Source organism: Idiotropiscis lumnitzeri, chromosome 13, assembly GCF_059441095.1.
Source record: "Idiotropiscis lumnitzeri isolate Australia: NSW breed Sydney's pygmy pipehorse chromosome 13, RoL_Ilum_1.0, whole genome shotgun sequence".
NCBI classification, from domain to species: Eukaryota; Metazoa; Chordata; class Actinopteri; order Syngnathiformes; family Syngnathidae; genus Idiotropiscis; species Idiotropiscis lumnitzeri.
In genome coordinates, this window is record NC_142403.1 from 870,001 (window position 1) to 888,187 (window position 18,187).

At 41.5% G+C, this 18,187-nt stretch overlaps 1 protein-coding gene across 1 annotated transcript in view; it reads right to left on the bottom strand.

Annotated features, from left to right (window-relative positions):
• The window catches only part of ect2 (epithelial cell transforming 2), a 299,642-nt gene that overhangs the window by 125,482 nt on the left and 155,973 nt on the right, over positions 1-18,187 (bottom strand). Inside the window, 4 exon segments of the mRNA XM_088312727.1 lie at positions 247-365; positions 2,636-2,861; positions 7,387-7,449; positions 8,809-8,924. Coding sequence (XP_088168853.1) covers positions 247-365; positions 2,636-2,861; positions 7,387-7,449; positions 8,809-8,924 — 524 coding nt within the window.

Sequence of the window (18,187 nt, forward strand, 5' to 3'; positions counted from 1 at the left end):
AAAAATCAATTCTCATATATTTAAGGTATTGCAATTCAATAAAATATTGAATTCTGTAAGATACAAAAAAATGTAAGGGTTTTTTTGCAATGAATAATGAGATTTTTTTTACAATGAATAAAATGTGCGATTACGAGTTAACTATGAAAAAAATGTGATTAATCATGATTAAATATTTTAATCGCTTGATATATATATATATATATATATATATATATATATATATATATATATATATATATATACCTGGAGGATGGTGGTCAAAATGTTGACGTAGTTGCTCTCAGTTTGATAGAGCTCCTTGGACACTTGCCAACGGGCTGATTGCTTGGGCAGGAATGCAGTCTTTGACGGCTTTGAACACTCTAGAATTCAAAAAACAAAAAACAGTAAGACAGGGACAACACATTTCATTGTAAAGACACTGGAAAAATCAGACTGAAATTCTCTCTCGCTATATATATATATATATATATATATATATATATATATATGATATACACTCACACACACACACACATATATACACAGATACATACACAATGCAATGCATCCCATCGCATCACATCACATTGCATCGCATTGTATAAACCCTGCTTTAGAAAGCTGGCCTTGATCAAGTTGTGCTGTTAAATTTTACAAAGCATTTTCAGGCTGACTTTTACTTCTAAAGTTCTGGAAACGGTGGGGCTCACACAGTTAAATTCTTTCTTGGATAAAGATAATGACATGGAGATTTTCCTGTCAGTTTTCATTTCATAGTTATCTCCCAGCAAATGACATTGGAGACTATGTGCGTCTTGTTTTGTTGGATCAAACCGCACCATTCAATCCGGTGGACCACAATATTCTTCTGGTTCCTTCACAGTACCAGGTGGGAATTAGTGGTCACACTCTACAGGCTTCCTTATACTTCCGCATCCGATCTCCGTGCGTACGTCACTGTGTCACGCGTCAATGTCACGCGTCAATTGCCTTCACACTCTCGCACACCCACACGCGTTGTTTTGAAAATGTGCTGTAGTTTCACTCCGATTCTCGAAGCCGAATATGAGGCGACTAAGTGCACTCTTCCCACCAATTCTTTTCTTCAAACGGACAAATTTGTCCCTTAAAACGTACCATCTTTGCTGGCACTCGAACAATTCCGAGCCTTCGGCTGCGGATATGTCATGCCAGGAGTTGGTATCATATAGATGAATATATTTAAGCACCTCCTCGCACTGTCGCTCGTCTTCTTGGTCCATGTTTTCTTTGTTCGAAATGGCAAAACTTGCCCGGAAACCTGATGTCGTCATTGCAGTGACATTATGACAGAACGGACCAATCAGGAGAAAAATGTGCCTGTCGACGTTTGCCCAGCAACATTTTCTCAGGTGTGCGCAGCATATTATTTAATCAAAATGACAAATTACACTTTTGATGAGAATTAGGACGCAGAGAAGTTACATAAAAGATCAAATGTAAGACCCAGATATCAAAATTGATATCAAAATACTTTTTCCGAGACTTTTTTAGGTATTATTTTCAAATTCATAAATTCGCTGCTTTTAAGACTTTTAAAGACCCGACAGGAACCCTGTGCGATATTGCCCACTAAAAATGAATCCTTTGGCTTAAGCCCAAAAATAAAAAAATAAAGTTAAATTAAATAACAATCAACGACCACAATTTATTTTTCTGTCCTTACTGAGACGCTTAAATTTGGATGATTGACTCTGATGTGAACCCCAAGGCAAGGGGTGAAAATTGGGCGAAGTAGAAGTCCAACAGCAGCCAACGATAGAGACATCTCAGTCAATGGATTGTGAAGCCACGTTAACACAGAAGTAGCTGAAAGTGTCCATAATGATCGGGTATCAACGAATCTATGTAATCAATGTGTCCTTTGATTCTTATTAGGCTCTTTCTATTTTTGGGATTGGAACATTTATGTAGATCCTACCGTAGAAGGGAGGCTTTTTTTTTATTTACGAAGCGGAGTCGAGGGAGAAATGTCTCGTCTGCCAGTCAGCTAATCATCTTTGTATTTCACATCGTCACATTGTCACGTGGATTATCGTAACACAAATCCGGAAGGTTAGAGCGTAAACCTGATATCGGTAAATAAAATAAAATTCTAAGCATAATAGCTCATATTGTTCAGTGAAACAAGACCACAACAATAGCAAGAAACCTTTAATACTTTTAATATGGTGACATGCCTAATTATCTGGGGTTTTTTCAGAAATTGCATCTGGTGGGCCAGATCTATTTTTTTTCTTCAATTTTTAAGGGTTTAAAAATGTTAAGAAATCTATCTTTTTATTTTATCAAAAGAATTCTAATTAATGTCCAAAGTAATTTCTGAATTAATACAAATGCGCTCATAAAATTGTATTGTATCGTATTTTATTGTTTTAGAATTTCAAGTTTAGCTGGGAGCTATTATTTCACTGCTTTATTACTGATTACTAAGAATTTGCCATGGAATCGTTTTAGTGGTGTTACCGAGGTACTATATCCAGGCATAGTGTCGGAGCCAATTTTTTGGTCTTTTTTGGTGACAATACTATTATGCACATTGGTTGAAAAATTTCATGACCTAGTGCAAAACCGTTTTTCAATAAATACTGTACATTTAATATATTCTTACCTGCAAAAGCTTTACAAGTGTCAGGCGTGATTGTAATGTCTAGAAATGAGCCCAAAGACAGCGGTTGTTCTGCTGATGGCCTTTTAGGGGGCGGAGGGAAGGGCGGGAGCTCGGTCTCCTTTGTGAGCTGAGCAAGTGTGTCCCTTAAATGCCTACGCTTTCGGTTACTCGTGGGAGTGGAGAGCGAGAGGAGGGACACTGCTTTCTTCATGGGTGGGCTGGCATTCTGAAAAACAAGACAACATATGAAATAATTAATCCATGTTCATTGAAAAGATGTCCATTTTGAAGAGACGAAAGTGGGTGGCTTGACTCAGTGATAGAGTGGTTGTCTCCCAACCCAGAAGTTAGGGGTTTGATCCCCGGCCATTGTGACTATATATAGTTGTCCTTGAGAAAGATACTGAACCCAGTACCAGTAGGTAAATAAGGTAACAGTGTGAATCGCAGAGTGCCGAAAGTAGAACAGCGCTATACAAGTGACAGCCCAATTACCATTTAAAGCAAACACTAAGATGTTAGGGGTTTCCATTGTGACATTAAGGCAAAAAACAAAACTCAGTTGTGGCACAGAAATTATCTTTTTTTTTGACAGTGTGAAAAAGATAATTGTAAAAAATCACAAGAGGATGATTACAAAATGTTTTGCAACCAGTAATACAATTTCAACAGAGGTTTTGTTACTTAATAGATACATAAAAGGATACATTTCAGGACACACGATTACTGCATTTTTATACCGTTTAATAGAGTTCCCTGGTGTCTTCATAACATGTCTGTGACATGCTTTTGTCAAAATTCCCTTGGGATCAAGAACTACAACACTTTACATGCCCTATTTCTGGTCCTGCTGAAATTAGTTTGGCAGGATACTATATCATCCAAGTGAACGACTGGACCCCTAGTCCCATACTTCTGACCCAATGGTGAATTGAGATGGGTATAATATAATATAATATAATATATAAAATATATAATATAAAATATAAAATATAAAATATAAAATATATAATATATAATATATAATATATAATATATAATATCATATAAACAATAGCAAGGGAAATGTAAAAATCTGCAAACTTAAACCCTTATTAAATAAGTTCTTCCATAATGTGTGTGTAAGGGTCTGTAGTAAGCTGTATTAAAAGGTTGAAGTTCAAATACTCTGTTTTTTCATAACAACTGCTCAAGGTCACGAATAATGACTTTCAAAAAATCCAAAAGGTCCTGTTTGGCTTTGGGTAACTTGTGAGGGGTCACACTTGACAGATTTCATGATTTAAGTTGATTTATAGCGGGTTCCTTTTCAACCTCCTCCAAATCAATGGCATAAGCAAAATATATGCAACAATGATGTTTATTGTGCAAACCTCCCAAAGTGCAAGACTGTGAAAATCCCCCAAAAAGTACAGCAAAAAGTACAAAAAGGTAATTTACAAAAATAGGTATATAATATGATATATATATATATATATATATATATATATATACATAAGTCAGCGAACTTGCGTGTATTAAAAACCACAACATAGTTTTTATATACGCGCTTGACGTGTTGCGTTTGTGAAGTCGGAAATTTCACCACCTAGAGTACAACATGACGCATTTGCCACAAGCCATTGATGGCAACACCCAACAATAAAACATAACATACCTAGGTCCTTAGAATATACTAATTTACAGTGCTAAAAAAAATTGAAAAAATGGGTTATACAAATAGATGTGGAAACAATTGTTTTGCTGAGCAATGTTATTTCAGAGTTTCATGATATGCATCACGCTTGAGATTTCTCTCTCGCTCACTCTCACTCTGTCTATTTCTCTCTCATTTTTTTAGGCACACAGCACATTTTGAATGTGCAGATGGTATTATTCAAACTAGGTAAGCAAAACAAAACGTTTTGTATTCAGGTTAGATAAAAGCAAAATAAAAAACAATTCAAGTGATGATTTTAGTTTTCTTTAGCACAGTGCATTTACTCAGTTTTATTCATATGATTTCAGTTCCTTCTAAAAAATGGATTGGTACTCAAGAAACGTGAAATATGTTTACAAGTATTTCTGTATTCATAGGTAGTTTCAAAATAATAGTGTAACTCGTCATAGTGTATAGTTTTTGGTTCCATTCAAAAGGCACGAAAAATTTGGCCGCTTGCGCTAAACATCAATACGTATTTCATTTGTGGATCGCTGCAGCATCACACAAGTGCACAGACACAAGACCGGCAGAAATTTAAACAAATAAATAAAATATCGAATCAAAATCGGAAACGGAAAATCGAAAATCGAAAGGAATTGGGGCTTGAGTGAATCGTTACAAACCTACGTTTGACCCAGTGTGTGGGTGATGTCACTCGCACAACAAGTCTGAAGATGGCCATGACAAACTGTCAGTAAGTATTGTATATCCATGCATGCCCGGCCACCGGCTAACTCCAGACACTTAAAACTTTAGCATACCTAAATGTCCGAAATACAACCAGTTGGAGTATGCACTTGTGCTTTTGTCCACTTGAGCCTGTATAAATGGAGAAGCGATCTTCTTCTTCTTTCCCTTTCGGCTTTTCCCTTCAGGGGTCGCCACAGCGAATCAGTTGCCTCCATCTAATCCTGTCCTCTGCATCCTCTGCTCTCACTCCAACTACTTTCATGTCCTCTTTAACTATATCCATAAACCTCCTCTTTGGTCTTCCTCTAGACCTCTTGCCTGACACTTGGAAGCTCAGGATCCTTCTGCCAATATACTCACCATCTCTTCTCTGGATATGTCTAAACCATCTCAGTCTGGCCTCTCTGACTTTATCTCCAAAGCCTCTAACATGTGCTGTCCCTCTGATGTACTCATTCCTGATCCTATCCATTTTGGTCACTCCCAAAGAGAACCTCGGCATCTTCATCTCTGCCACATCCAGCTCAGCCTCCTGTCTTTTCTTCAGTGGCACTGTCTCCAGACCAGACATCGCTGGTCTCACCACAGTTCTATAAATCTTTCCTTTCATTTTAGCTGAAACTCTTCCATCGCACGTCACACCTGATACTTTTTTCCACCCGTTACAGCTAGCCTGCACACGCTTCTTCACTTCTTTTCCACACTCTCCATTGCTCTGGACTGTTGACACGAGATATTTAAACTCCTCCACCTTCTTGGTCTCTTCTCCCTGTAAGCTCACTCTTCCTCTTGGGTCCCTCTCATTTACACACAGACACTCCGTCTTGCTACGGCTAATCTTCATTCCCCTGCTTTCCAGGGCAAACCTCCATGCCTCCTGCTTCTCCTCCACCTGTTCCCTGCTCTCACTACATATCACAATGTCATCTGCAAACATCAGGGTCCATGGAGATTCCTGCCTAACCTCGTCTGTCATCCTGTTCATTACCATAGCGAACAAGAAGGGACTCAAAGCTGATCCCTGACCAACTTGAACTCCTCTGTCACACCTACAGCACACCTCACCATTGTCATACATTCCTCATACATGTCTTGCACCACTTGAACATACTTTTCTGCTCCTCCAAACTTCCTCATACAGAACCACAGTTCCTCTCTGGGCACTCTGTCATAAACTTTCTCCAGATTTACAAAGACACAATGCAGCTCGTTTTGACCTCTGTACTTCTGTATCAGTCTGTACTTCTCTATCAGTATCCTCAAAGCAAATATTGCATCTGTTGTACTGTTTTTTGGCATGAAGCCATACTGCTGCTCACAGTTGTTCACCTCTGCCCTCAGTTTAGATTCCACCACTCGTTCCCACAGCTTCATTGTGTGGCTCATCAGCTTTATTCCTCTGTACTAGCTCTGCACATCTCCCTTGTTCTTAAAAATGGGCACCAGCACATTTCTCCTCCATTCCTTGGGCATCTTCCGACTGTCTAAGATCCTGGTGAACAACCCAGTCAGAAATTCTACTGCTATCTCTCCTAGACACTTCCAGACCTCCACGGGTATATCATCAGGGTCAAGTGCCTTTCCGCTCTTCATCCCATACACAATGCTCTTCTCACTTCATACTTACTGATCTTTGCTACTTCCTGGTCCACAGCAGTTGCCTCTTCCATAAATGGAGGAGCGATATAAAGCGGTTTAAGTGGACAAGAGTAGGAATGTACATTTGAATTTTGGTGGCGATTGGTCGCGGACAACAGAACTGACAAACCAGGCAATATTACAATGTTTGCCTCACTGCTGTGATGTAGAAAGCTGAGAGAAAAAAAATAAGTGAACTCACTGCAGTCTTTTAGGGGAGTGAATTTTAGTACTGATTAGTACAATTACATTTTTCCATTTTCCCATGCATACCTATTATATAAGTGTCAATGTTCAGATGGATCAAGTGTCCCTTTTATTAAAAGCAGAAATGAAAAGAATCAAAAGAAAAAGTACAATGAGCACACTTCACAGCCAGGAGGTCAGAGATGTGGTTCATGATTTCACAGTCGCATTGACCACGGCCGAAAGATTCGCAAAGTGTGATGCTAAATCCATAATTATCTATTAATTCGAGAGTATTTAAAACCTCGTAGCAGTCGCTGCTCCGGCCCTAACTAAATTCTTTCAGAGCTCTGGGGTACATGCAGAAACCTCCCTTATTTGCACTTTTCTATTCAGTTTTTTAATAAAGAGATGGAAATTAAACATGTATTTTTAATCAGATTCAACAAATTATCCGAAAAAAATAATCAACAGATTAATCAATGTTCGAAGAAAATCCTTTGTTGCAGCCTAACAATAATTACAGCAAACTTACCGTTTTATGGTCGTACATGGACTCTCCAGCACGAGCATCCATTTGAATACTTCCCCAAAACCACTATGGAGAAAAATGTGTCAGTAGTGTAAGACGTGTCAATAAAAATAATAGACAATTAATATCAAGGTTATCTTAGTGTAAATCAGGGGTAGGCAAACTTTTTGATTGGCGGGCCACAATGGGTTCTAAAATTTGACAGAGGGGCCAGAGCAGGAGCATATGGAGTGTCTTGGTAACCTCACCTCAGCCGAGACAACAAAAAAAACATTTAAATTTAAATGAAAGTGAACAAAAGCATTACAACAATATATATGTCTTTAAAAAAAACACTATTTAGAAAATAAAACATTAAGGTTTATTCATTTAATTTTTTTCAAGTTCGGCGGGCCAGATTAAAAAGTTTAACGGGCCGCATCCCGGGCTGTAGTTTGTCCACCCCTGGTGTAAATCAATGGGTGTAGTCAGTCCAGGCCAGCTACAAAACAGTGTCTAACATTGTATTTTGCTTGAATTTGAAAACCATATTTTCACAACCATAAAGTGCACTTTAATGTCCCAAATCTTCCCCAAAATAGACAGAGTGGCCTATAATGCAGAGCGCATTGTGTACAGTCCGAGGCTTAGATCTATACACGTTACCCTCTGTTGTTCGCCTGACCAACTTCGGGCATTTCACAGTGCATGTTGCACCACCTGTTGGTAAAGTCTGTGACTACCCAGCGCTGCAGAATTGACTGAGAGACATATTGAGATAACAATCCTGTTGGTGACGGGTTGAGACAGTTAGTTGACAACAGACCAGTATGTACGTGTGGGAGAAAGCTGTCGCTGTCCACGATGTCAAAGTCTGTCTGATCATTAATGTTATTGCAAGCAGGAAACATCACAGGTTACACTACTACAGACTCTTGGGGGGTGGACTCCCAGAATGCTTTGCATCACTTGATACAAGTTTTGTGTTAATTTTATTTATTTTATGGATATGAATGCCATGAGAGAAACATGCTTTGTGTTCATTGCTTTCCTTTGTTCCTTGTTTTCCGCTTATCCTTACGACCTTTGTGAGGATAAGCCGCTTGGATAATGGGTGGATTGATTTACTCCTTTCACTGTCTTTGTCGGATTTATAAATAAAGTTATATTGTATTGTATTGTATGCACTTAGCACCAGGACTCTTTATGGTTGTGTCATTGTACGTGCAGCCATGTCTTTGAATCGTCAAACTTTCAGATGACTCAATCAAGCCATGAGCTTCAACTCTCGCGAGAGCAGTTTGCAGCCAAGTATGATGTGGTTGGGAAGAGAATCACTGCCTCCAAACTTAAGGCCAAAAAAAACATTTAATTTTCCATGCGATACCAGACACTATCTACCCCGGCCCCAGTTCCAAATAGCAAAAATACGATATACGAAAATACCTCTTGTTTGACCACGAAGAGTTTCTTCGAGGAACTATATGGCACCTCCTTCAATGAATTCCCCTCCACCACCATGTGTGTACATCTTTCATGTCCAACGTCAAGATATGTGCCACCTACACCCAGAGAACAAACAACATTACAACAGGTTTGCGAAAATACAGTTGCAGTATTCGTATCGTTTACATATTGTAATTCAATTAATGCTCATTTAGTGAGCTTAAGGATAGAAATGTCCTTTAAAAGTCCCACAATTGGGAAATTTTCTGTGTTACAGCAGCAAAGATATAAATCACACAGAGGCGGCAGCGTAATGTAGCCGTTAATGTGTAACAATAGCAGCAGACATTCATAAAAAGCATGCGGATATACAGTATACAGTGAACCCTCGCTACTTCGCGCTTTACCTTTTGCGGCTTCAGTGCTTCGCGGGTCTAAAAAATATTCGGGGGCATTGTAGTTTCGCCGAGCGGCACGAGGGGGCGCTGGAGCGGTTAGACGGCCGGCGTGCGCCGAAGAGGAGAGTGGACAAAGAAGAGAGTGGACGAAGAAGAGCAAGTTCCCCCGGGCACGATTTGGGGCGACGTTACGCGCGGTTCAGACCGTACCAGAGCTCCGGAGGAGGCCGGCGTGCGTGGCAGTTAAGCCGTAGAGGAACAACTTCCGCCCGGGCACTAGCGCTGCGACATTTCGCTTCGCTCGGGACCGTGCGAGAGCTCCGGAGGAGGCCGGCCGGCGTGCGTGGCAGTTAAGCCTTAGAGGAACAACTTCCGCCCGGGCACGAGCGCGGCGACATTTCGCTTCGCTCGGGACCGTGCGTGAGCTCCGGAGGAGGCCGGCCGGCGTGCGTGGCAGTTAAGCCGTAGAGGAACAACTTCCGCCCGGGCACGAGCGCGGCGACATTTCGCTTCGCTCGGGACCATGCGAGAGCTCAGAAGGAGACCGGACGGCGTGCGTGGCAGTTAAGCCGAAGAGGAACAACTTCCGCCCGGGCATGAGCGGAGCGCGAGGCTGTCAGTTATGAATGAATAAATGAATAAATAAATAAATGAAGAATGCCACCTTTCATTTCACAGGGCACACCGGACGGCGTACCAGCAGGTAAAAGTCGAAGTAATTAAATAAATATAAAAATAAGTAATTGAATAAATACAAAAATAATGGCTGGGGAATAAAAAAATAAGTTTTAATAATAATTTTTTTTTTTTTTTGTTATAACATGAATTTCACTTTCTCTCTCTCTACCCATATATATATATATATATATATATATATATATATATATATATTAGATTTTTTTTAAGCATTTTTGAAGGTGCGCCGCTACTTCGCACTTTTTTTTAAGCATTTTTGAAGGTGCGCCGCTACTTCGCGGATTTTCAGTTTTCGCGGGTGGTCTCGGTCCCCATTAACCGCGATAACCGAGGGTTCACTGTAAACGTACATACACAAATCCCCATGTAAATACACACTTAAATCCCAGAACATATACAAGTGTAAGGAAACACTCCTAATGTCTGTCCATGGTACAGAGGGGAAATAAATAAAAATGCTGCAATGATAAAAAAATACTGCAATGATTAAAAATATTGCAATGATAAAAAAGTACCGCAATGATAAAAGTACTGCAATGTTAAGAATACTGCAATGATAAGAATACTGCGATGATAAACAAAATACATCTTTGGTCAATATTTAAGTACACAATTGGATAAGTACTGTAGTAGTGTGTATTGCTTCCTAGGACTGCACAATTGCACTACTGCCCACCCGTTTGTTGGCTTGAACCAATATTCTTGTTAAAAAGTCTGACAGCCGCTGGCAGGAAGAAGCGGCAAAATCTCTCCTTCACACAGCGAGGGTGTAACAGTCTATCACTGAAGGAGCTGTGGAGTGAAGTAAGAGTGTCATTCAGGGGATGGGCTGGGTTGTCCAGCATTGATGACAGTTTCGCTGTCATCCTCCTGCCCCCGACTGAGTCCACAGAGTCCAGAGAGCAGCCCAAATCAGAGAGCAGCCCAAATCAGAGCTGGCCCTCCTCAATAATTTGTCTAGCCTCTTTTTGTCCCAGCCCGAGATGCCTCCTGCCCAGGAGACCACTCCATAGAAAATGTCAAATGAAACCACAGAGTCCTAGAAGTTTCTCAGGAGTGTCTCATGAACGCCAAAGGACCTCAGCCTCCTGAGTAAGAAGAGTCTGCTCTGACCCTTTCTATAGAGAGCGTTTGTGTTGTCGCTCCTGTCCAGTTTATTGTTCAGATGAAAACCCAGGTACTTGTATGTTGAGACCCTCTCAACGTCTGTTCCCTGGATATTCACTGGTGCAGGTGGAGAGTGCTGACGCCTGCAGAAATCCACCACCAGCTCTTTGGCTTTCCCAGCGTTGATTTGGAGGAGGTGCTGTTGACACCAGTCCACAAAACCCTGAGTAAGTTCTCTGTACTCCCGATCATCTCCGTCAGTGATGAGGCCGACAATCACAGAGTCATCAGAGAACTTCTGCAGGTGACAGGTTGTGGAATTGTATTTGTAGTCCGAGGTGTAGAGAGTGAACAGGAAGGGAGCCAGAACAGTTCCCTGCGGCGCTCCTGTGCTGCAGAGGAGCACGTCAGACACACAGACCAGTGTTCTTACGTACTGTGGCCGGTTTGTGAGGGAGTCGTGGATCCATGTGATGAGGTGTTGGGCCACTCACGCCTGCTCCAGCTTGTCTCCCAATAGGGTGGGCTGGATGGCGTTGAAAGCACTGGAGAAATCAAAGAAAATGATTCAGGTTGGAGAGTGAAGTGTGGAGCAGGTGGATGATAGCATCATCCACACTGATGCCAGGCTGGTATGCGAACTGGAGTGGGTCCATCCAAGAGCTCACCAAGGGGCGCAGATGGACGAGGAACAGTCTTTCCAGGGTCTACATCAGATGAGACGTCAGCGCCACTGGTCTGAAGTTGTTGAGCTCCTTCGGATGGGGCGTCTTTGGAACCGGAACCAGGCAGCATGTTTTCCACAGATGGGGGGCTCTGCCCAGCTTCAGGCTCAGGCTGAACATGTGCTGGACGATTCCACACAGCTGGTCTGCACAGAATTTGAGGAGCTGGGAGCTAATCCCATCTCGACCCGCTGCCTTCCTCACCTTCATCATCCTCAGCTGGTTCTTCACCTGAGATGTGAGGAAAAAGGCTGAGCAGGAGGAAGTGGTGGTTGTCTGATGTGGCTGGGACCTGAAGGGGGAGGAGGGGAGAGGGTGTCGTTCGCAGCAGCAGGAGGGGTTTGTGGGGGCTGCAGCAGGGGAGACTCAGCGGAGCAGGCATCTGATCCAACCTATTGAAAAATAGGTTCAACTCATTTGCCCACTGAAAGTCGCCACCTTCTGGGTCTTTGGTTGACGGTGGCCTGAGATGGTCTTCAGGCCCCTACAGACATCCCTGGCATTACTACGCTGCAGCTTTTTCTCCATCCGCATCCTGTAGGACTTTTTCCCCTCTCTGATCCACCTCAGCTTATGTTGCACTCTCTTCAGCGCCTCCTTGTCGCCTGACACAAAAGCCCACTTTTTCTCCTTCAGGAGTGCTTTAATGTCCGGTGTGATCCAGGGTTTGTTGTTGGAGAAACATCTTACTGTCCTGGTGGGTATCACCCAATTCTATGATGGCCTCCGGCATTAGCTCTGTTAGCCTCAACTCCGTGAACATCAGCAAGCTAGCCTCCCGGAATTTCCTCTCGTGCTGGTTAGCGCTGATAACCATTTTCTTGGGAAGGGATCTAACATTCCCCATAATAACAGACGGGAGGACGGGGTGGTAACGTCTCCCCTTTGCCTGGCGTTTAGCACCCGCGCGACATCCCCGTCTTTCTCCTCAGCGTGCGGGGGATATCGGGTCTCGCTCCGAGAGCCGGCGCGGGGTTAGCACGCAGTGCTAACAGCTGATCTCTTGTGTACACGATCGATCCGTAGCTCTGAGTTACATATCCGGACACGGTCGTACAAAAAACAGCCCCCAACAGCAGTAAAACCACCGCAAGTTGGATGTCCATTGCTGCCATGAGGAAAAATAAATAAAACAAGGTAGAGGTAAAAACACACAAAAAAGGCTCAACGGTGAGCCGGAGCTGCTGAAACAGGCTGCCACTCGCGCAGCGCCGAAACCGGAAGTTAAATCACTGCAGTTCAGAAATGGAGTGTCTGACTGACTTCCAAAGGGGCATATTCATTTTACACTGTACAGAGGAACCTCGATTCACAAATTATGAGGTATACAAACGAATGCCAATACCCTGGCATGAATGCCAAATGCTCAATTGTTGTTGTTTTTTTTTTTGCCCTGACCCCAACTTCCTTGTGATCTGATACAATAAATGTGCAAGTCAAGATATAATGTATAAAGTTTCTAGTAGTTATTTAATCCTGATCACAAACATGTATAAATGATACATAATCTAGCATCTGTACGATTGTAGTAAAAATAAAAAACAATAACAGTGATTAGAATCTCGTAATTAAAATAAAGTTGTACAGCACTTGTCTCTTTACACAAAGGCACATAAGTTCAAACAAAGAGACACGAAAAATAACTTAAACCTGGCTAAATACAGAGGAAGAAGGTAAAGAAGTCTGTGGCCCCCAACTGAAGCAATAAAGAGAGGTGAGAAGAAGTCAACATTGGAGGTGGACAGCTAATGGCACAAGTAGAGGGCAGTGGCTCACATGAGAGTCGTTCACGGCTGCCCACGTAATATTCCATCTTCTACCATGGCACAGCAAACAGCTTTGTTGATGTGTATTAGAGGTGGGTAATATGACGCTATACTGCATATTGCCAAGACGATGGAAAATATTCTATTGCAGTGGTCTCAACCTTCTTTCAGTGATGTACCCCTTGTGAAATATTTTTTCAGCCAAGTACCCCTTATCCAGCGCAAAACATTTTTGTGTTAAAAAAAAAGACTTAAAACATGCCATCATTGTCTAAATTAATAAACTTTAGAAACTTAACTTGTATTGGTAAACAAAATCGACAAAGTGTCCTCTTCTGAATCTAATAAGAGATCTGCAACTTGTGGGAATAAATCCAAATATCCAACATAATCTTCAACATAAAATCGGAATTTTGCAAACGATAGTTTGGCCTTCTTTTGCACTTGTGCCTGAGTTTTTTCAAAAGGCTTAAGCTTAATCCACGACTCCATTATTTGCATCTTGCATGTGACAAGTTGGGTCGAACCATTCTAATATGGGGAGATTCTGGTTTTTTTTTTAAATAATGAAATTTAATAAACTACTGAAAAGAAAATTCTTCTTCCTGAAACATTTTATTCATTCAATAATTATTTTCCAAAGATTTTTGCTGGTTTGTCTGTTTTATTTAAAATGTCGGGCAGTGATGAACAACTGTGAGCAGCAGTATGGCTTTAAGCCAAAAAAGAGTACACCCAATGCAATATTTGCTTTGAGGATGCTGACAGAGAAGAGTACAGAGTACAGAGAAGGTCAAAAGGTGCTGTATTGTGTCTTTGTAAATCTGGAGAAAGCTTATGAAAGAGTGCCCAGAGAGGAACTGTGGTTCTGTATGAAGTCTGGAGTCGCAGAGAATTATGTTCAAGTGGTGCAGGACATGTATGCGGACTGTAAGACAGTGGTGAGGTGTGCTGTAGGTGTGACCCAGGAGTTCAAGGTGGAGGTGGGACTACATCAGCGATCAGCTTTGAGTCCCTTCTTGTTCGCTATGGTAATGGACAGGATGACAGACGAGGTTAGACAGGAATCTCCATGGACCATGATGTTTGCAGATGACATTGTGATATGTAGTGAGAGCAGGCAATAGGTGGAGGAGAAGCTGGAGGCATGGAGGTTTGCCCTGGAAAGGAGGGGAATGAAGATTAGCCGTAACAAGACGGAGTATCTGTGTGCAAATGAGAGGCACCCAAGAATAAGAGTGAGCTTACAGGGAGAAGAGACCAAGAATGTAGAGGAATTTAAATATCTAGTGTCAACAATGCAGAGCAATGGAGAGTGTGGAAAAGAAGTGAAGAAGCGTGTACAGGCTGGCTGTAACGGGTGCAGTAAAGTATCAGGTGTGATGTGCGATAAAAGAGTTTCAGCTAAAAAGAAAGGAAAGATTTATAGAACTGTGGTGACACCAGCTATGTTGTCTGGTCTGGAGACAGGGCCACTGAAGAAAAGACAGGAGGCAGAGCTAGACGTGACAGAGATGAAGATGCTGAGTTTCTCTTTGGGAGTGACCAAAATGGATAGGATCAGAAATGAGTAAATCAGAGGGACAGCAGATATTAGGGGCTTTGGAGATCAAGTCAGAGAGGCCAGACTGAGATGTTTGGACATGTCCAGAGAAGAAATAGTGAGTATATTGGGGAAGGATGTTGTGTTTCCAAGTGCCAGGCAAGAGGTCTAGAGGAAGACCAAAGAGGAGGTTTATGGATGTAGTTCAAGAGGACATGGAAGTAGTTGGGGTGAGAGCAGAGAATGCAGAGGACAGGGTGTAAGATAAGCTGCTGAGGATCACATTGACTTCAAGTAACTTTATGTAATCAGTTTTGTGTATTTCTAATCATGTTTCTATAGACTACTTGTATCAGTAATGATTGCACACACACACACAGACACATTTTTGCTTTAGCACACGCACACACACACTTACATTTGTGCTTTAGGCTTTCATTGTCAGTAACTTTCCAGTCTTCTGATAATTAGTTTAGCCTAAAACAAACCACTATTGTCAGTTACTTTCCAGTCTTCTGGTAATCAGTTTCGCCTAAAACAGACCTGTATTGTCAGTTAACCACCTGTTTCCTGGAGTCAAACTCGAATAAAAGAGGAAGTGGCGGGATAGAGAGACCAGAGAGAGAAGTGAGCAAGGCTGAACTAAGCAAGACGCTTTGTCTTCTCTGCTGCATCTCTCTCTCCCGTTCGCAACCGGTCAGAACGAAAACCATGCCTGATTTATTTCTGATTTTCAGCCAGCTTCAGTAAATTATTTCAGTCTAAAAAAGGCGTCAGGGCATTTAAACGTGACACAGGATGGAGGCAACTGATTCGCTGAAGGGAAAAGCCGAAAGGAAAAGAAGAAGTTTGTTTTATTTAAAATCTCCCGTCCGGCCTGGAGTTCCTTTAAGTACGCCCAGCGGTACTCGTACCTCCATTTGAGAATTACTGTTCAATCGTGTCACTTTTCTGCGATTGTGTCTATCGTTATTGGTCATTTGCAGCAATCAGCGTGTAATAAGGAAGTCAGAGGAAGTTTGATTTGATGGGGAAAAAAAACTCAATCTTATGCAACACAGCTGCTACAAGGTGTCAGACTGAACTACAACAAAGGGAAGGGAATCATATACAAAGTTATTCTACATTACAAACCTAACAATGTAAATTAATACATAACGAGGTGGGTGAATGCAATTAATGACTACTGCTACTTTGAGAAAGAATAAAGGAACAACAACAAACCCATACTTGTTAATCTCTAATCTCGTTGCACTCTTGAGTACAATGACAATAAAGGGATTTCTAATTCTAAAAAAAAAAAAAAAAAAAAAATTCTAATAACTATTTCAGGGTGGTGTGGTACTGAATTCCATTGCACTGTCTTATTTATTCATCTAATTTATATATTTGTCTATATTATTGTTGTATTGCACTGGAGAGGGGAGCCCTCTAATCTCGTTGCACACTTGAGTACAATGACAATAAAGGGATTTCTATTCTATTTCTATTCTATTCTATTCTAGTCATTTCCCAACCTAGAAGTTGCAGGTTCGATCCCCAACCATATTGATGATGTCAAAGTATCCGTGAGCAAGATGGTGAACCCCCATTTGCTCCTGATGGTATGTCAACAGTAGGTAGATGAGGTAATGGTGTAAACTGCTTTGAGGACCGCAGGTAGAAAAATGCTAGACAAGTGACAGCCCATTTACAAAAAAAAGACCCTAAAGGCACCGTGCATACTCCAAACCAAACAAGCAAAGCTGCTTGCATTTTGAGCCCGCTCAAAACACAAAGAATAACAAAACTGAGAATCACAGCCTATTATGTTTTTTCAATAGTTGAACGGTGGAGACAATGCCAAAAAGCTTAGCTGAGCTGGTTTTGTCAACTGCAGCCAGCTAGTCAGCAGAGCTTTGGCTGGCTACTAGTGCTGGCTAAACATGATGCGGTTTTCGCAAATAAGTCTGTAATCACAGCCACTATTGGCAGTGAATAAGCTTACACTTCTTAAAAGTATCCTTATCACAGAGTGCTTCCAATGAGTAACAAACAGAGGGAAAGAGGGAGAAGCCATTGTAATTGCTAAGCTAACCAAATGTTCTTGTGAAAGACCGGAATCAAGTGCTTGCCTGACTCAGTCCACGTCACGTGCCTCGCTAAAACGTATCCAATTTAAATCAGCAGGGTAGTAGGCAATTTAATAAGTGTCTGGAGATTATTCAAAATAATTCTTAACACACATATACACAGGAAATGTCCCGGCGTCCCGTACGTCAGCCGTGAGGAATGGTCTAAAAGATTAAAATTACCACTAATGTCGAGGATAAGCAATTCATAAAACGGATGCATATGGTATATTGAAAGGAAATATTAAAAATGTGATGCGTTTTTACAAGACAGTCCTGAGATTTTATATTGACTTTTGAGACATGCACAATCAATGTTCTCTAGGATAAAACGAATCATTTAATTTATCAATTTCTTTCAGAATAATTTTTATGCTTCTTATTTAGATTGATAATATACATTTGTGCAAAAATATGTGGAACAGCTCTGTTTAATATAACTTCAAATAACATGAGAATACATCAATTTCTAAGAGGACGTGTCCCAACAAAGACCTTACGCTCATTCGGCAATAATAAGCCATGGTTCACTGCCAAACTCGGCTAACTTAGAAAAGAGAGGTCGCCTTTAGAAGCGGCGACAGGACACTGTACAAACGGGCCAAAAACCAGCCGACAAAGGAAATTATCATTGCAAAGAGAAGGTATGCAGAAAGGCTGAGGAACCAGCTTTATGCTAACAACTCTGTGTCCATGTGGAATGGCCTGAAATCAGTTATTAACTACAAGCCACCATCCCCCCAACTCGTGAACAATAAGAGACTGGGTGACAATCTGAACATGCTCTACTGCAGATCTTGCCCTCCTGGGGGTTAAGATCGGGGATGTCGATTGTGGCTATGTAAAGCCCTTTGAGACTGTCTGTGATTAAGGGCTATACAAATAAAATTGACTTGACTTGACTTGACAATTTGAAAAGACTACACCCACCCAAAGCCACCAGCACCACATTCACACCCCAGACTCCTCCCCATGCCCTGGAAATCCACGAACAGGACGTGTGATGGCGCTTCAAGCAGCAGAAAATCAAGAA